At 38.3% G+C, this 18,967-nt stretch overlaps 1 protein-coding gene across 2 annotated transcripts in view; it reads left to right on the top strand.

Moving 5' to 3' along the window:
• Positions 1-18,967, top strand: part of LOC124165529 (GTP-binding protein Di-Ras2) — a 535,614-nt gene that overhangs the window by 447,787 nt on the left and 68,860 nt on the right. For both annotated transcript variants that reach the window (XM_046542971.1, XM_046542970.1), the window contains exon 2: positions 12,926-13,118. In XM_046542971.1, the coding sequence (XP_046398927.1) occupies positions 12,926-13,118 (193 nt within the window). The remainder of the gene's footprint in view (positions 1-12,925; positions 13,119-18,967) is intronic.

Raw genomic sequence — 18,967 nt, 5'->3', positions numbered from 1 at the left:
TTGGAGAAGAGCAGTCATTTTCTGCCATCTGATGAATAAATTCTCAACAAATTTTCAATTCAAATAAGTGAAGGCAGTTATTTTATATAAGTTCTAAATAAATAGACTAAATCAGTGATGCCTTATCTATGCATTTTGGCAGTTTTCCTATGTTTTAATAATTTAGAAAACGGTTAAACGGAAAGAACTCTCCGGCTTGAAAAATCAACTAAATAATTGTAAACACGTCAAAAACTCTGTAATTGAATGGTTTATGCTTATGGTATGGTATGGTATATGGTATGGTATGGCTGTAATTGAATGACTTATGGTATAATTATGTAAATATTTGTCAAACAAAAATGTGAATATTGCTGTTAAATTATAAATGATATATTAAAATTTTTACTAATATCATGAAAATCTGGTTATATTTTATGTTAGTCATTGTGACTGTTAATGATAGAACTGTGTGAAAGTAGAATGTTTTCAAAGAAAATTCTACTGCCGCTTCTAATTGAGTCAACAAAAAAAATTAACATTTCATCATCAACGCAAGTCATTTTTGAAATCAAAAGCGCTTAAGTGTGTATACCTATTACCATTTTTAATTATTTCACAAAGTGTCTTTATTGGGAAAAATCCCTGATATGTGAAGCACACAATAACGAAACTTTCATAATAATATGTGTTAATTTTTTATGTGAAAAAGTGTTTATAATTTGATCAGGACGTGGGATGATTGTGAACTTAATACTTATTTATCGGACTCGCCATCAGCTATGATCTCTAACTTTTCAGTTGGAAATCTATTCTGACTACTGACGCATAAATCTGATTAAAACACTGAATATTATGTGGAACAACGCGTGTCATGGACAAGCTGTGATATTTTAGCAGATTTCGAATTAAAGTGGTTTGAATAGCTACAATTTCTGGACGTAGCTCTTTTCAATAGAGATATTTCATCGACACTGATTGAAGTTGATAACTAGGCCGTCATAGAGCTGTGCCGAAAAGGAAAATTTCGCCGAGTACGCCCTAGGATATGAGGCAAAATGGCCTTTCACTTCAGAGACGCGATTATGAAATAGTGAAAAAGAAGCTTAAAGAGTTTGCTTTTGCGTGCGCGGGATAGAGTATAACGCTCTTGCGCCCGATGTTATTAAATGTCGATATTAATGTCGAGGCCAGATGTCGAGCTAATGGCAGCACCGAATGCTGAAAATTGCGTGAAATTCCGTGCGAGTTAATTAAACTGGACTCGATGATAGAGTGACGACGCTTTAGAGTTTTTGGATGCCTTTGCCAAGATTATTGGCTCAGCGGGGAGGGAGAAAAAGGGAAAGAATAATTTTCCTGGAATATAAGTTACTGCTCGTGCATTATTGAATTAGTTATAAGCCTCAATCAGCATAAGGATTCATTTTGCCGCCATAAAAGTTTACTAGTCATTACGTTTGAATATACTCAATGAATCTTTTATTACTTTCATTTTTTTGCTGGGAAAAATCATAATGTGAATGCGAACTGAAGTAATGATTTGACACAAAAAATCCACTTTCAATTTAAAAGGCTTTTAAATTAATGTGAAGGCAAATCAAAAGTTAATTGGTAGTTTTCATTGCCGCCATTCTTTCAGTTCCATGATTTTACAGTACCAATGTGTTCTTAGTTCAACACTCTCGGTGCTCAGGTCAGTTTAGATAGAGGAAGAAAGAGCTTATCCCAGAATAATCCAAAGGCGTGTTAATTCCTGTGATGTCGCAACATTTTTCTTCTCAGAGAATAATAATCACTTTAACTCTTAAGCACTTTATTTCATCCCCTCCATCCAAAATGGCTCTCTGTCTAACAATCCACTCCTTACTCCCCATCACCATAGCGCCTTCAACTCCAAAACACCGAAATAAATACAAATAACCAAAATGCAATTTAAACATCAGTGCATAATTAATTACGCAAAACATCATAGACGCACAGTTACATTTCCCATGCTTGGAAATGGCCAGTCCTTTTCCCCTTCTCCTAATCTCTGTGGTGTTTACTGGCTTCACCGGGGTTGGAACTCGGTATCTTTCTATTAGCCGCCATTACCACTATCCAATACCAGCCATTAGCTCTATAAATTACTGCTCGGCCCCAAATGGATCTTTATTTTACAAAGTTCTTACTCATTATAATATATACGAACGATTCATATGCATTTGAAAAAGTAAAATAAAATGGCGCACAAATTTAGAAAAAAAGAGTTACTTTGCTTAGAGTCTTTAGCATTCACACTACTTCGTTTAGCCTACCAGAGTACACTTATCAGTGATTAAACTAAAAGGTAGGTTTGGAAACTTGATGGTAGACCACACCCCGAACTTAATAAGTCACAGTAATGCAATGCCAATCATTCTGGGTAATGGGCCACCACGCACCTGGAGCATTATTTTGTCATGATTACCTCAGACTTCAATCAGGATTAGTATTTAGGACCATCTAATCAGCTTGTCAGGGCATTTACCCTTCAGGCTATCACGTTCCTCCACTAGAAAAAAGATGTAATAAATTTTACTCCAAAACAGATACGAAAGATTTTTGGTGTACTTATGCGATTGTAAAACTTTTGATTTCATTCATTAGTCTTCCTTTGGACGCAATGGATCTGAGAGATACATTGCGAATGTTTTTGCATTTCTGCTTGCCACTAAGCGGCAAAGACCCTCGGCACTTATAGTAGCTGTTTGTTTTGACATGCGCAATGTAGCCTTTTGCTTTTCGCATTTATGCCGACGGATCAGTGGCGTTTTATTTAGCATAGTTGAACAAAATAATGGCATAATAGATTTAAAAAAACCGTTATTAGCGAAATACGTTTACAAAATAAAAAACACTGATCTTATAGGATTCACATGCTAAAATATCTTCTATATTATTTCTACTGTATAGATACCTTTTTCTCAACTTATACGCAACCTAACTCTACAAATGAGGTACCAAAATACACAGAATTTATCAGAAAACATGCGACGGCATATCTTACTTCCTAAATATTGCTATTGTTTCCTAAAATTGGATTTTTAAATAATCACAAAAAGCACGGTAAATATTCCTGACGTTAACGGCGCACAAACTGATACGTGTGTTCATTTGCAACAATATCTCGCATTCTTTAAATAACTTTTATCTAAATGCGGCTGATTCCACATTCAAGTCTTATGTTGATACGAAAGTATGAGTCATCATGTGCGTTTAACAGAGGATAGTGTAATTACTTCCAATGTTGTGTTTAAAGAGGTCCTCTGACCTCAATCTGTACATGAACATTCCAATTAAATTTGTACATAAGACCCTGTCTTTTTTCCTGCATTTTAAAATTAGAAACGCGGCTATCCCTCTGTGGACCTGCATTGAAAAGAGCGGGGGAAGCCCGCTGGGAGCGGACGCAGAACGCTCGTATTACATATAGTTATAGTTTCATAGCATAAGAGCATGTGGAATCACACCTTGCTGGATCGGTATAGGGCCGTATGACGACGTATTAAGGAGTATATAAGTATAGTATTCATCGTTGAAGTTTTAGACTATACTAATAACGGTGCTTTAAACTTAAAAAGTGTATCACTGAGCCGTGCCAATAGTTAATAATGTTTTTACACATCTGTGCCTGGCAGGCACATTGCGCCTGAACTCAGAAATTCCAATATTGTGCCTGACGGAAAATTAATAAGATAAAAACTGCTGTAGTAATTTTCCACAGTACTGTAGCCAAACAACCGGTTTCAACGCTTACACGTCATCATCAATAGCTGTCTCTGACGTGTAACGACGAATAATGACGCTTAAACGTTGAAAAAGTGAATAAATTGGAGTGTAAAATTATCACAGGTGCTTGTATCAGATGACTATGAATTTCCACAAAGTGAACCCGTTAGCAATCGATCTCATTCATTAATTACCAATACGAAAATTATGTGTTTGAGTACACGATTTGATTGGATGTGGAACGCGCAATTAATGGATTACATGGCGATGAGTTAAAGGAAAAAAGGAGGGGTGAGCTCTTTTTAAGGGATGAGGGATGGGTGATTCAGGAATGGGGTCAGAAAGTCGACCTGGGCCAGTCGAGAGCCTTGTTTTTAAGAGGGTGAAGGGCTTCTCAACCTTTTGAGCAGAAGGGTCGAACTTGATGTTTTTTCTTTCTTCTCCTTCTTCTCTTTTCTCCTTTCCGCCTCCTTCTCCTTTCCGTGGGTCAGTGAGCTCATTTTCTGAAAGTCAAGGATGGGGCTGACTGAGGTGAAAAATAAATCAGCTGAATACAACATCCTATTCCGAAAGTTAACTTCCGGCTGCCGTTTAAATATTTGATGGGGTCCAAAAATCCGAAATCACCTTAAGACTTCCCGTTAATGCACTTATTTCTCATGAACGTCCTTAAATATTAGGGTGATTCTGATTACCGATCTATCAGAGATTGAGAGCAAATACAAGATTTCAAAACTTGTGCCCTCCTTTCATCACGGCAAATATTATAGAACTTGATTCATTAAGGCACATGGATTAAATCATTGAACTTTGAAGTATATATAATCAGCAATATTATTAATTTTCGTTGGCAATATTAGAAAATTTAACTCTTCCTTGATACACATAATGCGGGTAAGTTGGCTTGAGTTTTTTTTCTTCATTTCCGCTGGTGATTCAATCAGAACAAGTTTAAAAAATATTGCTCACGTTAAGAGCAGTTTTTCTTACATTTTAAGCTATCTTAGCTCTCCATTTATGCTGGTGATATCTGTCTTCATTTACTCATATTTCCATTTCTTTTAAAATTTAACTGTTGGCGTAGCATTTCTTTAATCATTTTTAATGTTTAAAAATTTGATCGCTTTAAATTGAAACCCAGAAGGAATTTTTTACGCTATGAGAAACCGAAGTGGTCAATAACGTTAAGTGTTAATTTGGACAATATACTTTAGCAAAGCTACCATTCGCTAAAACTGATTTTTTGATATTACGAGTCCTTTCAAATTCAGATAATCTCAATGAGATATATTTTACATATTTGGCTTATTACTCTATTATTTAGTGATTCTCTGAAAAGTGGTGACTTATTGAAACGGTGCTAAATAATGAAAATCTATCGTGAATAAAAAAAACTCTCTATGAAAAAACGAAATGAAAGTTTTGACTTATTTAAGATTATTGATAACCCTCTGTTTTAAAAACAATGAATAGCAAAGTGTTATAAAATCTTTGTACACTGGCAGTACGGCTTTAATTCTGATTCTCATTATTAATAATTTCTTTAAGTAACTCAAATGGAATTGTAGGTGAAATATTTAATTCCACCACGTCAACAGAAAATTACATATTTTCCTCTTTGTTCGCAGAGAATTTATTTCTTTCCTATGCGTTTGAGAATGTCTTACTCGATAGTATCATTAATTAACGACAAGAATTATTGCAAAGATCAATTATAAACTCTACGAAAGCAACTTATTGTACCAATCCCAAAAGGAACGAAACGATAATGTTTCTTTTTGTTGGTGAGTGTTTGGTCAAAGCTGTACAAATACTTTGAAACATTAAAAAACATTAAAAATCGGATTCAAATCATGATTACAGGGAACTAATCGAAGGATTGGTAAACTGATTGACAAGCTGGTCTCAATGGCATACCGTTAACCTCAGTAAAAAGTCATGAAACGTTGAGGTTTTCTTTAATTGGTCAGTATTTGATCAAAACTGTACAAATACTTCCTGGAAACATTAAAAAGGGGATACAGGGCATGATTTTAGGGGACTAATCTTAGGATTGGTAAACTGACTATCAAGCTGGCCCCAGCAGCACGCCGTAAACCTCTAACAAAAGGAAAGAAACGTTTAGCTATATTTTAATTGGCCATTGTTTGATCCAAGGGGACTGAATTGAGGAGGTCCAACTTCATTCCGTGGAGGGAAGATTTCCGTTGCCACTTTGGCCGTATTTTAATCGATTTTCAAATATGTCCGCGGGGCGGTGATGAGTCCAATGAGATCCACATTTTTATATTTTGCAGTATATCTGAGATTGCGAGAAATAGCATTCAAAAGTTATGAATTTGATGGATAACATCATTAGTCAACAATCATAGGATTGGTTTGACGCAGCTCTCAATTTCTCCCTCCTACCCACCAACCTTAATTATAACGACGTATTTCTTCTCTTTTACATCCTTCATAACCTGTCCTATGTAACTCATTCGGGGCCGTGCCTTGCCCTTTTCCCCTTCCACTTGTCCTTCAACGATATTCTTCATCGGGCCATCATGCCTCAAAATGTGGCGAAATAAGTTGTCCCGTATGGTATGGCATGGTATTTAAGGAGGCGACCGACAGCTGAGGTCATTTGCGCCATGAGGAAAGGTGTAGGTAAGGAGGGGTGGAGAGAAATCCGGCGTCGGCATAAGCCTGCTCTTAACGAAAGGCGCCAAGGGGACCACGGCTTAACGTCCCATCCGACGGACTGAGTGCTGCGCTTTATATGTCTTCCACACAACATTCAGCATGGATCGGGCAGTCACTAAAAATTCTCTGCCATCTCCGGGATTTGAATCTGATCCCGCCGAGTGGGAAGCCAGCACTCTAGCCACCACACCCACCCGATCCCCTGTTGTCCCGTCTTCTGCTTAACGTTTTTAGGAGGCTTCTCTTTTCTCCCACTATTCTTAGCACTTCCTCGTTACTTAATCACATCATCATGTATATAAATGTCAGTTTACACCCCTAATTGCACCTGAAACTAGGATCAATATGTCCGTCAGCGACCCAGTGGCGACTTTTCTAACCGCATTTAAATGCGCGATGGCTGACAACACATTTAGAGGCCGACTTTTTTGTAATATTCGTGGTGTGATCAAAGCTGTACTAATGATTCCTGGAAATAATAAAAAGAGGATGCAAGGCATGATTTTAGGGAACTAATCCAAGGATCGGTAAACTGATTATCAAACTGGCCCCAACACCCTACCGTAAACCTCGACCAAACTTCCCCCGGCGGCGGTATCCCGCGCTTAATGGAGGATGCGTTGGGAGGGACAAGTTATTGAATACAGCTTTAAACTTCGGGGCAGGAGCTGATTCTCGTCTCTCGGTGAGAAGACGTCCTATAAACGAGGAAATAGGATTAATGGCTGGAGTGGATGAAGCTGATAGGACTTTGCGGCGCTTAAGAGACACGTCTGGAAGTAGGTTTTTTTATTTTCGTGTGATTCAGTGGAGCCCTAAACGCTTTGACCAGCTTCTCAGGGTTTATGCCCGCAGTCAAACACAACCGACCCATAAATCTACTCTGCTTTGAGCGCGATTTGTATGGCCGTGCGTGTTTACCCAAGGACATCAAAAGGTGTCCTGTCTTTGATGAAAAGCATTGCCCCAACGGTATCGCTTATAATCGATATTTGTTTTGTCGAACGGCCTTGCTCATACTATTTGGTGAAAGAGGAATACGTTATTTTGATATCCTTTTGACTGAGAAATAAATTTTTCTGTCGTTTACAAATATTCCTCTAGAATTGTTAACGAGGGGCATATTAAGGGAAGGGAAATTTCTTCATCTTTGGGCCAAAATCTAATCTATGTTATTAAAGGGTCATTTCAAATCCATTTTATGACAAATAAGCACTTATTTAGGGTTATCATAAAATAATGGTACGGTTTTGAGCATAGTTGAAATGAAAACAGCATTTATTACAGTTTATATCATTATTTTTTAGAATTTTTCGTCTCAAACCATTAAATTATTTCGTCAAAATCCATTTTATTGAAATATATTACATGGTCAATACATTTCTATACATGCGCCCTTGGTTGTTCATCAAGGGAGAAGCCTGGTTTCGGAATTAGCCTCCTTCTAACGAAAGGCACCGAGGTAACCACGGCTAAATGTCCCATCTGACGGACAGAGAGTTGCACTCGAAGTACCCTCCTCAAGGCGCTCAAGCAGGGAGACTGAAAAATATCTGCCACCCTATCCTCACTATTTCCCTTTGAAATACAAAAACTACGCCGATCTTCATCGGAAGTTGGACGGGCCCACACGGAAAAAAACGTTTCTACATCTACATAATACCCCGTAAGCCGCCTAAAAGGCGTGTGGCAGGGGGTGTTAGGACACCAGCCGTTTAAGCTAAAAAAATGAAGTGCTCTAACGAAGTTGGGACTAGGTTTATTAAAGTCCTTTATGGTTCGGGGAAAAACGAATTACCATATGTAACCGTTCGGCAAAACATATCTCTTTATTTATCGCTTCTATCGGACCTGAAAATATAGTGTGGCTCGAATATTATATTCTCTGTGTCGCTCTTAAAGAGAGAACTATCGAATTCTGATGTTTATCAAGCTTTTCGGTTCATATGGAACATTGAAAAATTACGGATAACAATGCACTTGAAAGCAGAAATAAATACAAAAATGAACGTTAACAATATTAAAAGGTTATTGCAATAAAAAGTAGTGAAAATAAAATCATTTCTAACAACCTATCCTTTAAGTAAGGCCTGTTTAAGAAACTTTCAACTGCAGTTGTGTATTCATGTATCAGTATAAACTAAAGAGGAACGACCTACCGTTCGATAGATCGAAACACGATTAGTAAATTATATAAAACCATATTTGGTTAACAATATAGAGTTTGATAATTGTTGACAAACAAGCAAGCACCTTCGTAAAATTAATCATAACTTCGATGAAAGTTACAAAACTCTGAGTCGTATTGAATTAATTAAGTTATTTTTACCAAACTCTTCTCTCAATTTACAAAAATATGAAATATCAAAATGTTCGATGAAATATATCAAAAGCGTTTGATAAAATAAATCAAGTGCTCATTAATTTACATAAGTTAAAGTATATTTAACAAATATACTCCCTATCACACCAATTTGATAGTTTCAATCAAATCTTTTTTCCGTGCAGGATAACAAGGGTGCTAAATTGAAACCTTTTCACAAAATTGTAGACAACCATTCAATTTGGGGATCGGGTTGGCGTGATGCATAGAGTGTTGGATTCCCATCCCGTGGGATCGGGTTCAAATCCCGACGGTGGCAGAGAATTTTCTGAGACTGCCCGATCCATTCTTGAGTGCTGTGAGGAGAACATTTCAAGCGTAACACTCCGTCCGTCGGATGGGATGTGAAGCCGTGGTCCCCTTGGCGCCTTTCGTTAAGAGCAGGCTAATGCCGACGCCGGGTTTCTCTCCACCCTTCCTTACCTACCCTTCCCTCATGGCGCGAATGACCTCAGCTGGTGGTCGCCTCTACAAATACCTCCATTTTCAGCTTTGTTCAACAAATCCTTAATATTATTCGCAGAACGACCTCTATCTCTTTAATTACTCAAGCAGGGATTTGGCAGCCATTGAAAAATCACTGCCACCCTATCTCTACTATGTTACAGTGAAACCTGTATTAACCCTTTCTAACCCAGAGCTGATTATGGGAGAAATCAAATTTGAAGATTTTTCATTTTGAAAACTTGAAAATTTAACACTCAATTATAATTATCGTGGCAGCTAAATATTTCGTCATTAAAATTTACACTACAAAATAATATGTAGTTTAGATACTTACTAAATAGAGCTGAAAGTTTAACCATTTTTGATGTTGCTTAGAAGCAACATTGGGTTATAAACGGTTGAGCGAAATCTCTCGGGCCCTTCACTTTTTTCCGGATAAGATGGTATTCCGCTTAACTCAGGGACTGACAATTCAAAAAAGACCGCGAAAGTCATATCACGTCTATTGCATGCGTTACCTAAAAGGTATTATAACCGCACCATTCTTTTATGATATTCCTGTAAAATGTCAGATGCTTTCCCAGCGAGCAATATAATCGACATCTTCACTATTTACGAATGAAACATTCTTATCATAAAATATATTCGAATTGACCAGGCCATTATGCATCGTAAATAAATACAAAGTCATTTCATTCATCGATTCGACCCGAAAATCATATACAGCTTAGGATTCAGATTCATTTTCCTGTGCCAACCCGTACTTAAAGTTTGTTTGTTAATTTGCAATGATTTCACCCGGGATATGATCCCATGACCACCCAATGAGCAGCCCAACGCTCTAACTATTCGGCCATAAGACTCTCAAATATTGTTGTAAAAATAAATAAATAGAGAGTAATCATGAAAAACAGAAATCGTCAGACACTCTTAACTTTTATTTTGGCAACCTTATTCAACTTGGTCTTTATTGCTTGGTTTAACGTCATTTCAATGAATCTGCCACTTATGATGGCGGGTATGCGCATTATTTAGGGGTATTTCTCTTGTCCTTGTTGCTGTAAAAGGCAATTTCAATTCTAAAGGAATTTAAAACAAGCAAATTGGGTTAAGCAGAGGTAATGATTTGTTATATCTTTTTTCTAGTAGAGGAACGTGATATCCTAGTGGGTATAGCCCTTGACTTGCTTATCGGAGGGTTCGAGACACTAGTCCCGATTGAAGCCGTCGTTGATCACCATACAAAAATTCCCCTAATGCGTGGTGCGCAAGGGAAAGGAACTGGCCCACTTACCCTGAATTTGTGGTATTACATTACTGTGGCTTAGTTTGGGATGCACTCTACCTGTCCAAACTAACCAAATGGTTTTAAAACTAACCTTAGGCCCACTGATGATTGATCTTGTGAGTTGATTCTGCGAGATTAATTTACTTTGGATCAGAAAATTTTAGCACTTTTTTAATTCATCATGGCAAAACGTCATGTTCATTTTAAAAAAATAACATGGCAAGTATACGCATTCATGTTCAGGAAAATGAATTTCCGTTTTTTTCTCTATATTACATCAGCGGAAGTATGAGTTAAATCGAAAAAATTCACTGTATGAACGTAATATCAATTTATTTACGATATTCAGCCACTGCTCATGTATATTTAATATGGTAGCTTGGCACTTTTTATGAGCCATGCAGTGGAGTTCCTGCCACCATGGATCACTTTCTGAGCCGATCGTGTCATATCATGGATCGGATTTACTCCCTAAGCTTGTTTTGCTTGCATTACTTCCATCCTCTGACTCCTTTATCGTTTCATTCTCCTTCTCAAAGAGTGATACTTTTTTGTAAAACGAGGCGAATCCTTTTATAATATGAATATCCACATTGCTGACATGACTGGAAAATGAGATGGTAGCACAATGGAGACTCAATTTCTCCATAAATAAGAGCCTTTGGCATTTCGCCTCAATACAATCCGGTATCTTTCCTCAGTATGGAAGAGCCTTATGGGGATTTCCAAAAAAAATATTAAGAAAGTTTTATTTTCTAACTAGTAGCAACAAGGCGTAGATTTTTATGGAATTGTCAGCTTTATTAAATTACATGGAGGGAACTGAACTCTCTCTTCCCAAACATTCAGTGGACGAAGAATTGACTCGATTTTTCACTGTCAATCGTTAAACCGCCTTACACTCTAAAACTTTATTTTGGTGTCCTCATTGTACTTGGTCTTTATTGTTTGGTTCAACCTGCTTTCAATGAATTCAAAATACCCTACTAAATTACTGTTGAAATTAACAAAGGTATCTTTGCAACTTTGTTGTCTCCAGAACGAATTCGGATGTATTACCGAAAATAATTTTACTGCCCAGAACGTCAAATTTTTGATAGTTGTGGTTTTCAATAGTTTTCTAGATAATAAATAGATGAAAGCAGGTGCTCTTTAGCTTTATAACTTATGTAAATAAGGAAAATCTAATTTGATTATTAATTAGGGTTCAGGAATTATTTTGAGGAACATCTTGCAAGGCTCAATGTGAAAAAGCACAAAAAAAACAGTTTACACAAGAAAAACGTTACGACTCGAGTTTGCTTATTTCGGTACCATTGTGTAAAAAACACTATTTGTTTTCATTTTTCACTGTGCATTTACAATGTAGTTACGTAAAGCACCATTTCCTCCCTCTAACAGTTAATATGTGGAACTACACTCACTCAATCGTAGCGACCCGAATGTTGACTTTGGTATGTGAGGTTAGAGTTCATCCCAGACTAAGACACAGGTGTGTGATTTACATAAATTCAAGGTACTGAACAAGTACTTCTCTTAGCCACATATTCTGATCAGTCTGCTGACCTCACGGTGTCAAGCTTTACGAGCCAGGTCTACAAGTCAACTAATTTTTTACTCTGTATAATGATCAATGCAGGAGATCATCCCTTCTGGAATTGCTAGAATTGTGTGCAATTACGGTTGACTCCGTGAAGGTGTCCTAAGCTGAAGGTCGAAGACGTGGGCATGAATTTTTTTAATTCACTTATATTATTTGTTATTGATCTCCCGGTGTAAAAGCCAAATAGTGCTGTTTTGGGGGTGATGAAGACTAATAAATATAAATAAATATATAGGGTGCCTCATTTATCTTGACCACCCGAAATAACTTTTTGTCCAGGTGCAAATTCAAAAATGAGTCAAGTAAATGTTCATTAGCCATCAGGGGGACATTAATCAGCACGATTGCCTTCCTTGTAGCTTTGTTATTTACAAAGATATGAACAGCGGTATGTCTTTTTTTAATGGCACCCTATATTTTTTATTCGGCAATTCATTTCCTCTCCTATAACTCCTCCAGTTCATATCTTTGTAAATAACAAAGCTACAAGGAAGGCAATCATGCTGATTAATGTCCCCTTGACGGCTAATGAACTTTGCTTGACACATTTTTGAATTTGCATCTGAACAATAAGTTATTTCAGGTGGTCAAGATAAATGGGACACCCTCTATAATTGGCTTATTACCACAAAGTCACCTTGAGCGCTCCAGTATATAGTATTTAATCTTTAGCCAACTCTGTTAGCCATTGTTTGTAGAGAAATGTAACGCGCATTCTATGATGGGACAATGATGAAAGTTGATCTTTGGCAGTCATCTGGTTCTCACGCAAATTTCTTTCCGTCAGATGGTGGACCAGGAGCGCATCCGTCTGGTGGTGCTGGGCGGTGCGGGTGTGGGCAAGAGCAGCATCCTGCAGCGCTTCCTCTTCCGCACCTTCCCCGAGAGACACAAGAGGACCGTCGAGGACCTCTACACGCGGGACTTCAAACTAGCCAGACACCTCCCGCCCATCCAGCCCAACCAGTCCGCCACTCCAGGTGCGTACGAAGATGTACTTCATCCCTTTGAGTGATTTAAAAATTTTCTAACATGATTAGGTACGAATACAATAAGCACTTTTTACCTGACCGAAGAAGGCCTTCGTCATCATCATCGCTGGTCAACAATCCTAAAATTGTGGGTGAACTCTTTTCGGGATTCCCACCGGGTTGATATATCCATAATAGTCTATTATGAATAAACTAACCCGGTGGGAAACCCGAGAAGAGTTTACCCACACTATTCCCCGGGAAAGCATAAAACCATATTTCACAATACTAAGATTGATTTGACGCAGCCGCCAATAAATTCTCTTCTCACCTTATCTTTTCGCACCAGCGTATTTCTTCTCTATCATATCCTGTTCACACATTCTGTTTGTATTTACTATATCCTCTGGTGCGTCACTAGGCCACTTGTTGATTCATTCCTCTACTTTAATTTGTTATGGCTTCTGATGCAAAGGAAGAATCTATCTATAATCACAATGAGTGCAAAATTTATCATATTTTAAATTTAATCTCGGGAGTATAAAAAATCTAAAAAGAGTAATTTTTAATAGAGAGTCTCGCTACAATTACGTAGAGAAAAACCTCTTGATACTAAAACCCAAGCACAACGTAGCAGAGTCTATTTGTATGTTGTGTTACGCAATTAAAAATGTTAGTTATGTCGGGAGAGAGGGAGGACATTGGGACGCCTTCCGTCTGCTTGAAGAATTTTACATCGTACATGAAGAGCGTCGTTGTCAGTGCATTATGAAATAGTTCCACTGTATTCTGGTCGAAGCGTGTTCGAAGTGTGGCATTAGTTTTAACTTGATGATTTTTTTTAATAATTCAATACGGACATTTTTTGCGAAATTTGTAAAACTTTGAGGCCATGTAATTTGCTTAAAAAAGTAACCTATGAAAAACGATTTGCGTCGAAACATGCCGTAATGTATTTAAAACAAAACAGGGCAAAGATTCGAATTCCATACTAAAAAAAAAACCTTTTTTGGGGTTTTGTCCATCTTTTTTAGATTTCAGCCCTCTGTGCGCCTCTTACTTCCTCTTTTTCCTCCTTAGCACTGCTCCTGTCTTTGATGAAAAGCATTGCTCCTACGGCATCGCTTATAATCGATATTTGGTTTTGTCGAACGACCTTGCTCATGCTATTTGGTGAAAGAGGAATACTTAAAGAAAGATTTCGTGCTTTCCCGGCGAATGGACTTAGTGAAGAGTTCTCGGGATCGCCACCGGGTCAGGAACTCCATTGCTGCCGACGTTTCGATGACCGAGTCGGACATCGAAACGTCGGCAGCTATGGAGTTCCTGACCCGGTGGCGATCCCGAGAACTCTTCACTGAGGAATACGTTATTTTAATATCCTTTTCACTGAGAAATAAATTTGTCTGTCAATTACAAATATCTTTTATATTCTCAATATACTCTTATATACTAAAAAAAAGCATTTTTGGGGTTTTGTCCATCTTTTTTCGATTTCAGCCCACCGTGAGCCTCTTACTTCCTTTTTTTCCTCCTTAGTACTGCTCTTTTTAATGGTAGGGGGAAAAGGTCTCTCTCATACAAGCGCTGCCTTAAGAGTGTCTGGATAGATTAGCATTGTCACTATTTTACAGCCTGAAGCCTGAATAACACGATCATTTGTTACCCTTCCGAGCGATAGCTCCAGCTATCATTCCGGTTATGGCGGAATAAATAATAATCGTTGCATGCAATCATTTTCCGCGATAGAAGTCCTATTTTTTAATTCCTAAGTCCTAAGTTATTATCTATACATGCAGATCATATTATACCGAATCTGACAAGCAAACCTAGTGCTAAACTATCGCAGGTATTATGGTCCCTTATTACACGGGGAAAAACTACGTCTTTAATCTATAGGTTTATTTACATCCTTAGATCTAATGTGTAAACAGATATACTCTTTTATACTATGAGCTATCGAGGAAGTTGGTTCCAATATCAAGCCAGACCTTTGACGTAAGACCTTATATCACCATCTGAGGAGCCTATCCACGACATGGCTGTCTGTTGGTTGTTGGATTGGCAATCACGGCTATCATCTGGATGCCCATTGGAGGAGGCTCATTAGGCGGACCAATAGGAGAGCGGCAGCCACAACTGGCGGGACTGACCCCCTATATAAGGAGGACGAAAATCGTGGACCGGCATCATCTTCGACCTGAAGACGCTGGCAGCAGTGCCAGCGAAACTGTTGTCATCACCAACAAACCGACGCGGTTGCACCGGAAATATGGAGAAATTGGAACCTGAACACCGCGGAAATCTACGTAGTCACTTTGCTTGTCACGTTTTTGAATTTGCATGTCGACAAAAAGTTATTTCGGGTGGTCAAGATAAATGGGACACCCTGTATACATACGTTTTTTTCAAGCTCCGATGAGCCATGAACAGACGATGAAATGATTGATCGAAAATTATTTCATAGTGAAATATTGAACATACTTATGGTGCCCTTTCAACATAATCGCCTCGGCGACTGAGGAATTGGCAGTACCTGTGGGCAAGCTTTACTACACCTTCTTCATAGGATGTTGCCACCAACGATTCCAACGAATGTTGATTTTGTCCGGAAGCTCATCGCCCGTTGAAAACACTTCCTTCCAAGCCACATTTTCAGTTCAGAGTCAAGATGGAAGTAACACGGCACGAGGTCGGCATTGCACGATGGGTGATCGAAAATGACCAAAAAACATTGAAATTACTCGAGGAGCAGTTGGGTTGCATCAGCGCTGAGATGACGGCCGTCGTCATGGATCAGAGCCCTTCCAGAAGAAAACATGTCTCTTCTTTTACATTGACTGGGAATGGACGTAATGCTTCACACTTTCTAACCCCATTGCATTAAAAAAAATTATCTTTTCTCGGCTTAAAGGTCAAGACATGTCAATGCTGAAGCCATTCGGCGAGTTTTCTGGCTGTCACTCCGCAGTGCACGTTTGGCGGTGGAATCAATTGAGGCAGCGTAACTAATGAGATTGCCTCTAACCTCAAACTAACGACTCACGGTTAGAAATTACTTGAAATTGTGGTGCAAAGGATGCGCAGTTGCCCTATCTGCGCAGTAACCATATGTTTCTTGTATGGTGTTTTTGTTGAGATATCGGAGGCTGAAGAAAATGGCCCTCGTGCAAACCCGAATGAACCTGGCGGTTTTTCATGATTTTTCAATACCCTAGAATTAAATACCAGCTACTTAGTGATGTTACTCCCGAAAAAGTTTCTATTTCATCTGGAGTTATACGATAAAGCTTTATATGCCTACAATTGTTACCTATGTGATACAGATTTTTTAAAATTAGTTCATTATCTGCTCGTTGCGGCGCCTCCTTCGTTTTTCCGTCCCTTCCTCCCTAATCTTAAATTCAGGGCGTAAAACTCACCGAGTTGCTAGCCAGGACTCACGGTTGTATTCCATATTTTTTTTCTTTGTGGCCCTCTCAAAAATATTTTATGAAAACATGCGTTAGAAAGTTTGAAATCGACGCCATTTCTTCTTTTCCCGCTCAATGTTTTTGAACTTAATGAGGAACTTGCATGGGTCGTAGATTGCTCTAAAAACTAATTTGAATAAGTCAAATGGATACATTAGCTCGCAAAAATACCTTCAGTTTCTCCATTCAACATCAAAAGAAATAAAAAAATTGCATTTAAAATCGAGAAAAATTTCTCTGAGCCGACCACTGCGCGAAGACACCCGAGCGTTGCCGAGGCCAGGCGTGACGTCATAGGTGCCTAAACAACCGTAGGGAGTAGGGAAATACGCTGAGCGGATGGTGTAAAATTTGTTTTGAGGGAGTATTTAGCCGCTCATCGTCACTTTATTTTGTTCTGTTATTCTTGGGCAAGTTTTCCTATTGCTATTGTGCCTAGATTATTACTTGGGATATTAATAATGCGGCATCGGGATGATGAAGTACAAGCGTTTCACTTCATGTGTTTTGGTTATCAGAAAAATGGATGATAACGTTGCCACTCGTTCAATTAGTACACCTGAAATTCATCTACATCTACATAATACCCCGCAAGCCGCCTAAAAGGCGTGTGGCATGGGGTGTTACGACACCAGCCTTTTTTTAGGACACCAAAAATTGATGCCACGACCCTCATGAAATTTGTTAAGACAAATTATTGCTATACGTCGGCGGCAAATCGAGTTGTAAAAGAAACTTGTAATACTGGAGGATAACGATCGTAAGCTGTGCTGTTGACATTAGAGTAAGCTGTGCTGTTGAATTTGGCAACGCCGGATTAACGGAGAAGGTAGTCCTATCCGTCCTACCGTACGAATTCACTGCAAAACAGTCTGCACACAATCCACATGTGAGATCGCGAATCGGTTCCGCTGCCAACACACACGCAAGCTACAACCTATTTCAATATTAAAGGTAAATCCATAAACAATATACTAGCATATACCATAAAAATATAGTGGGAAATAGGCAAATACTCTTATCAAAAACTGGATGTCACTATCACATTCTTATATTCATCACGTACCACTTACAATAACAGAACTCGTTATGATGAATACAACTATTTATTCACTTATTTAAACCCTTAATTTAGCCCACACAAGTGACACAGGTGACATTTCTCACTACTATTCGTTGAAATAATGGAATAACAAACTTCACACACAGTTTTTATTTCAAAAGCGTGATCGTGAAATGTCATATCTACGGTGAACAACGGAGATTAGTACGGCACTGACAATTTTTACACTACTGTTAGACATTTATCGATAGCGTAATAGCACTTTTTACAATTCAATCACGATGGAACACTGATAACTCTTGGCCGATATTTTTCAACCTTGTCAAACTTTGTGCATTACAACCACTGGCACTGTGATTATTAGCAGTAGCTTAACGGGAGATGTCACGTTGAAAATAACACTATTTTGGCACAAAAATGTTCCTAGATGTCTCCAATCAGCGAGCAAAAGTTGCATTGACTGGAATTCACCCCATAATACAAGCACAGACAGTCCTAAACGACGAATTCTCCGGTACCTATGAATAAACTGATGAAGTTATTGTATATAAAAGCTAAGCGGACATTAGTAAACATCAAAATCGTTCTAATTACATACTTAAATGAATGATATGCCGTCGATAACATCAACTTACAATTAACGTATCCCCCTTCCAATGGCCGTGGCTCAGACTCCTGCAACGATGTTATTTAGGTATTATCAAATTTTTGGTTTAACTGCTCCAGTTTTATATTTTATGCCCTTACTCAGATATTAATATTATAAATAATGCATAATACGAGGGCTTCCAAGCCTCTATCGTCGGATATTTATCTTTAAATATAAAATAATCAACACGTCTAACAAACGAAGCTCTCACAACTGCTGGCAACTATTACAAACAATCACAACAATAGCTTCGCGTGATGTTTAGGCACCTTTGACGTCATCGAGGCTTCGTCGGCAGTGGCTTGGGGGGTGAGGGAGTTTTTCCCGCGCTTTAAAATTCGTTATATTTATCATTAAATATCTCGCGAAGGAAAACTCAGATTTACATGCGGTTTTCTTTGTTGTATTCAGAAAATAATTTTCTGTCCGCCTATGAAATAAAAAAAATTCATGCAAGTTCCCCATTGGACATTTGTTCCATTAAATAAGCTTTTAAATGCCGCAAACTGCATTAAAATATAAGCTTTCTTGACCGAGATACCTCATAAAGAGTTAAAATCGTTTTTTCGAGCTAGCCGGCCCTGGTGGGCCTCCAGCGGGCTGGAAGTGTGAGAAGGTTAGTCCTATTTGATGCCAAATCTCATGCCCTAAGTTTGGAAAAAATCCAGGACTT

Source organism: Ischnura elegans, chromosome 9 (genome assembly GCF_921293095.1).
Source record: "Ischnura elegans chromosome 9, ioIscEleg1.1, whole genome shotgun sequence".
Taxonomy (NCBI): Eukaryota; Metazoa; Arthropoda; class Insecta; order Odonata; family Coenagrionidae; genus Ischnura; species Ischnura elegans.
This window is presented reverse-complemented; position numbering and strand designations above follow the sequence as displayed.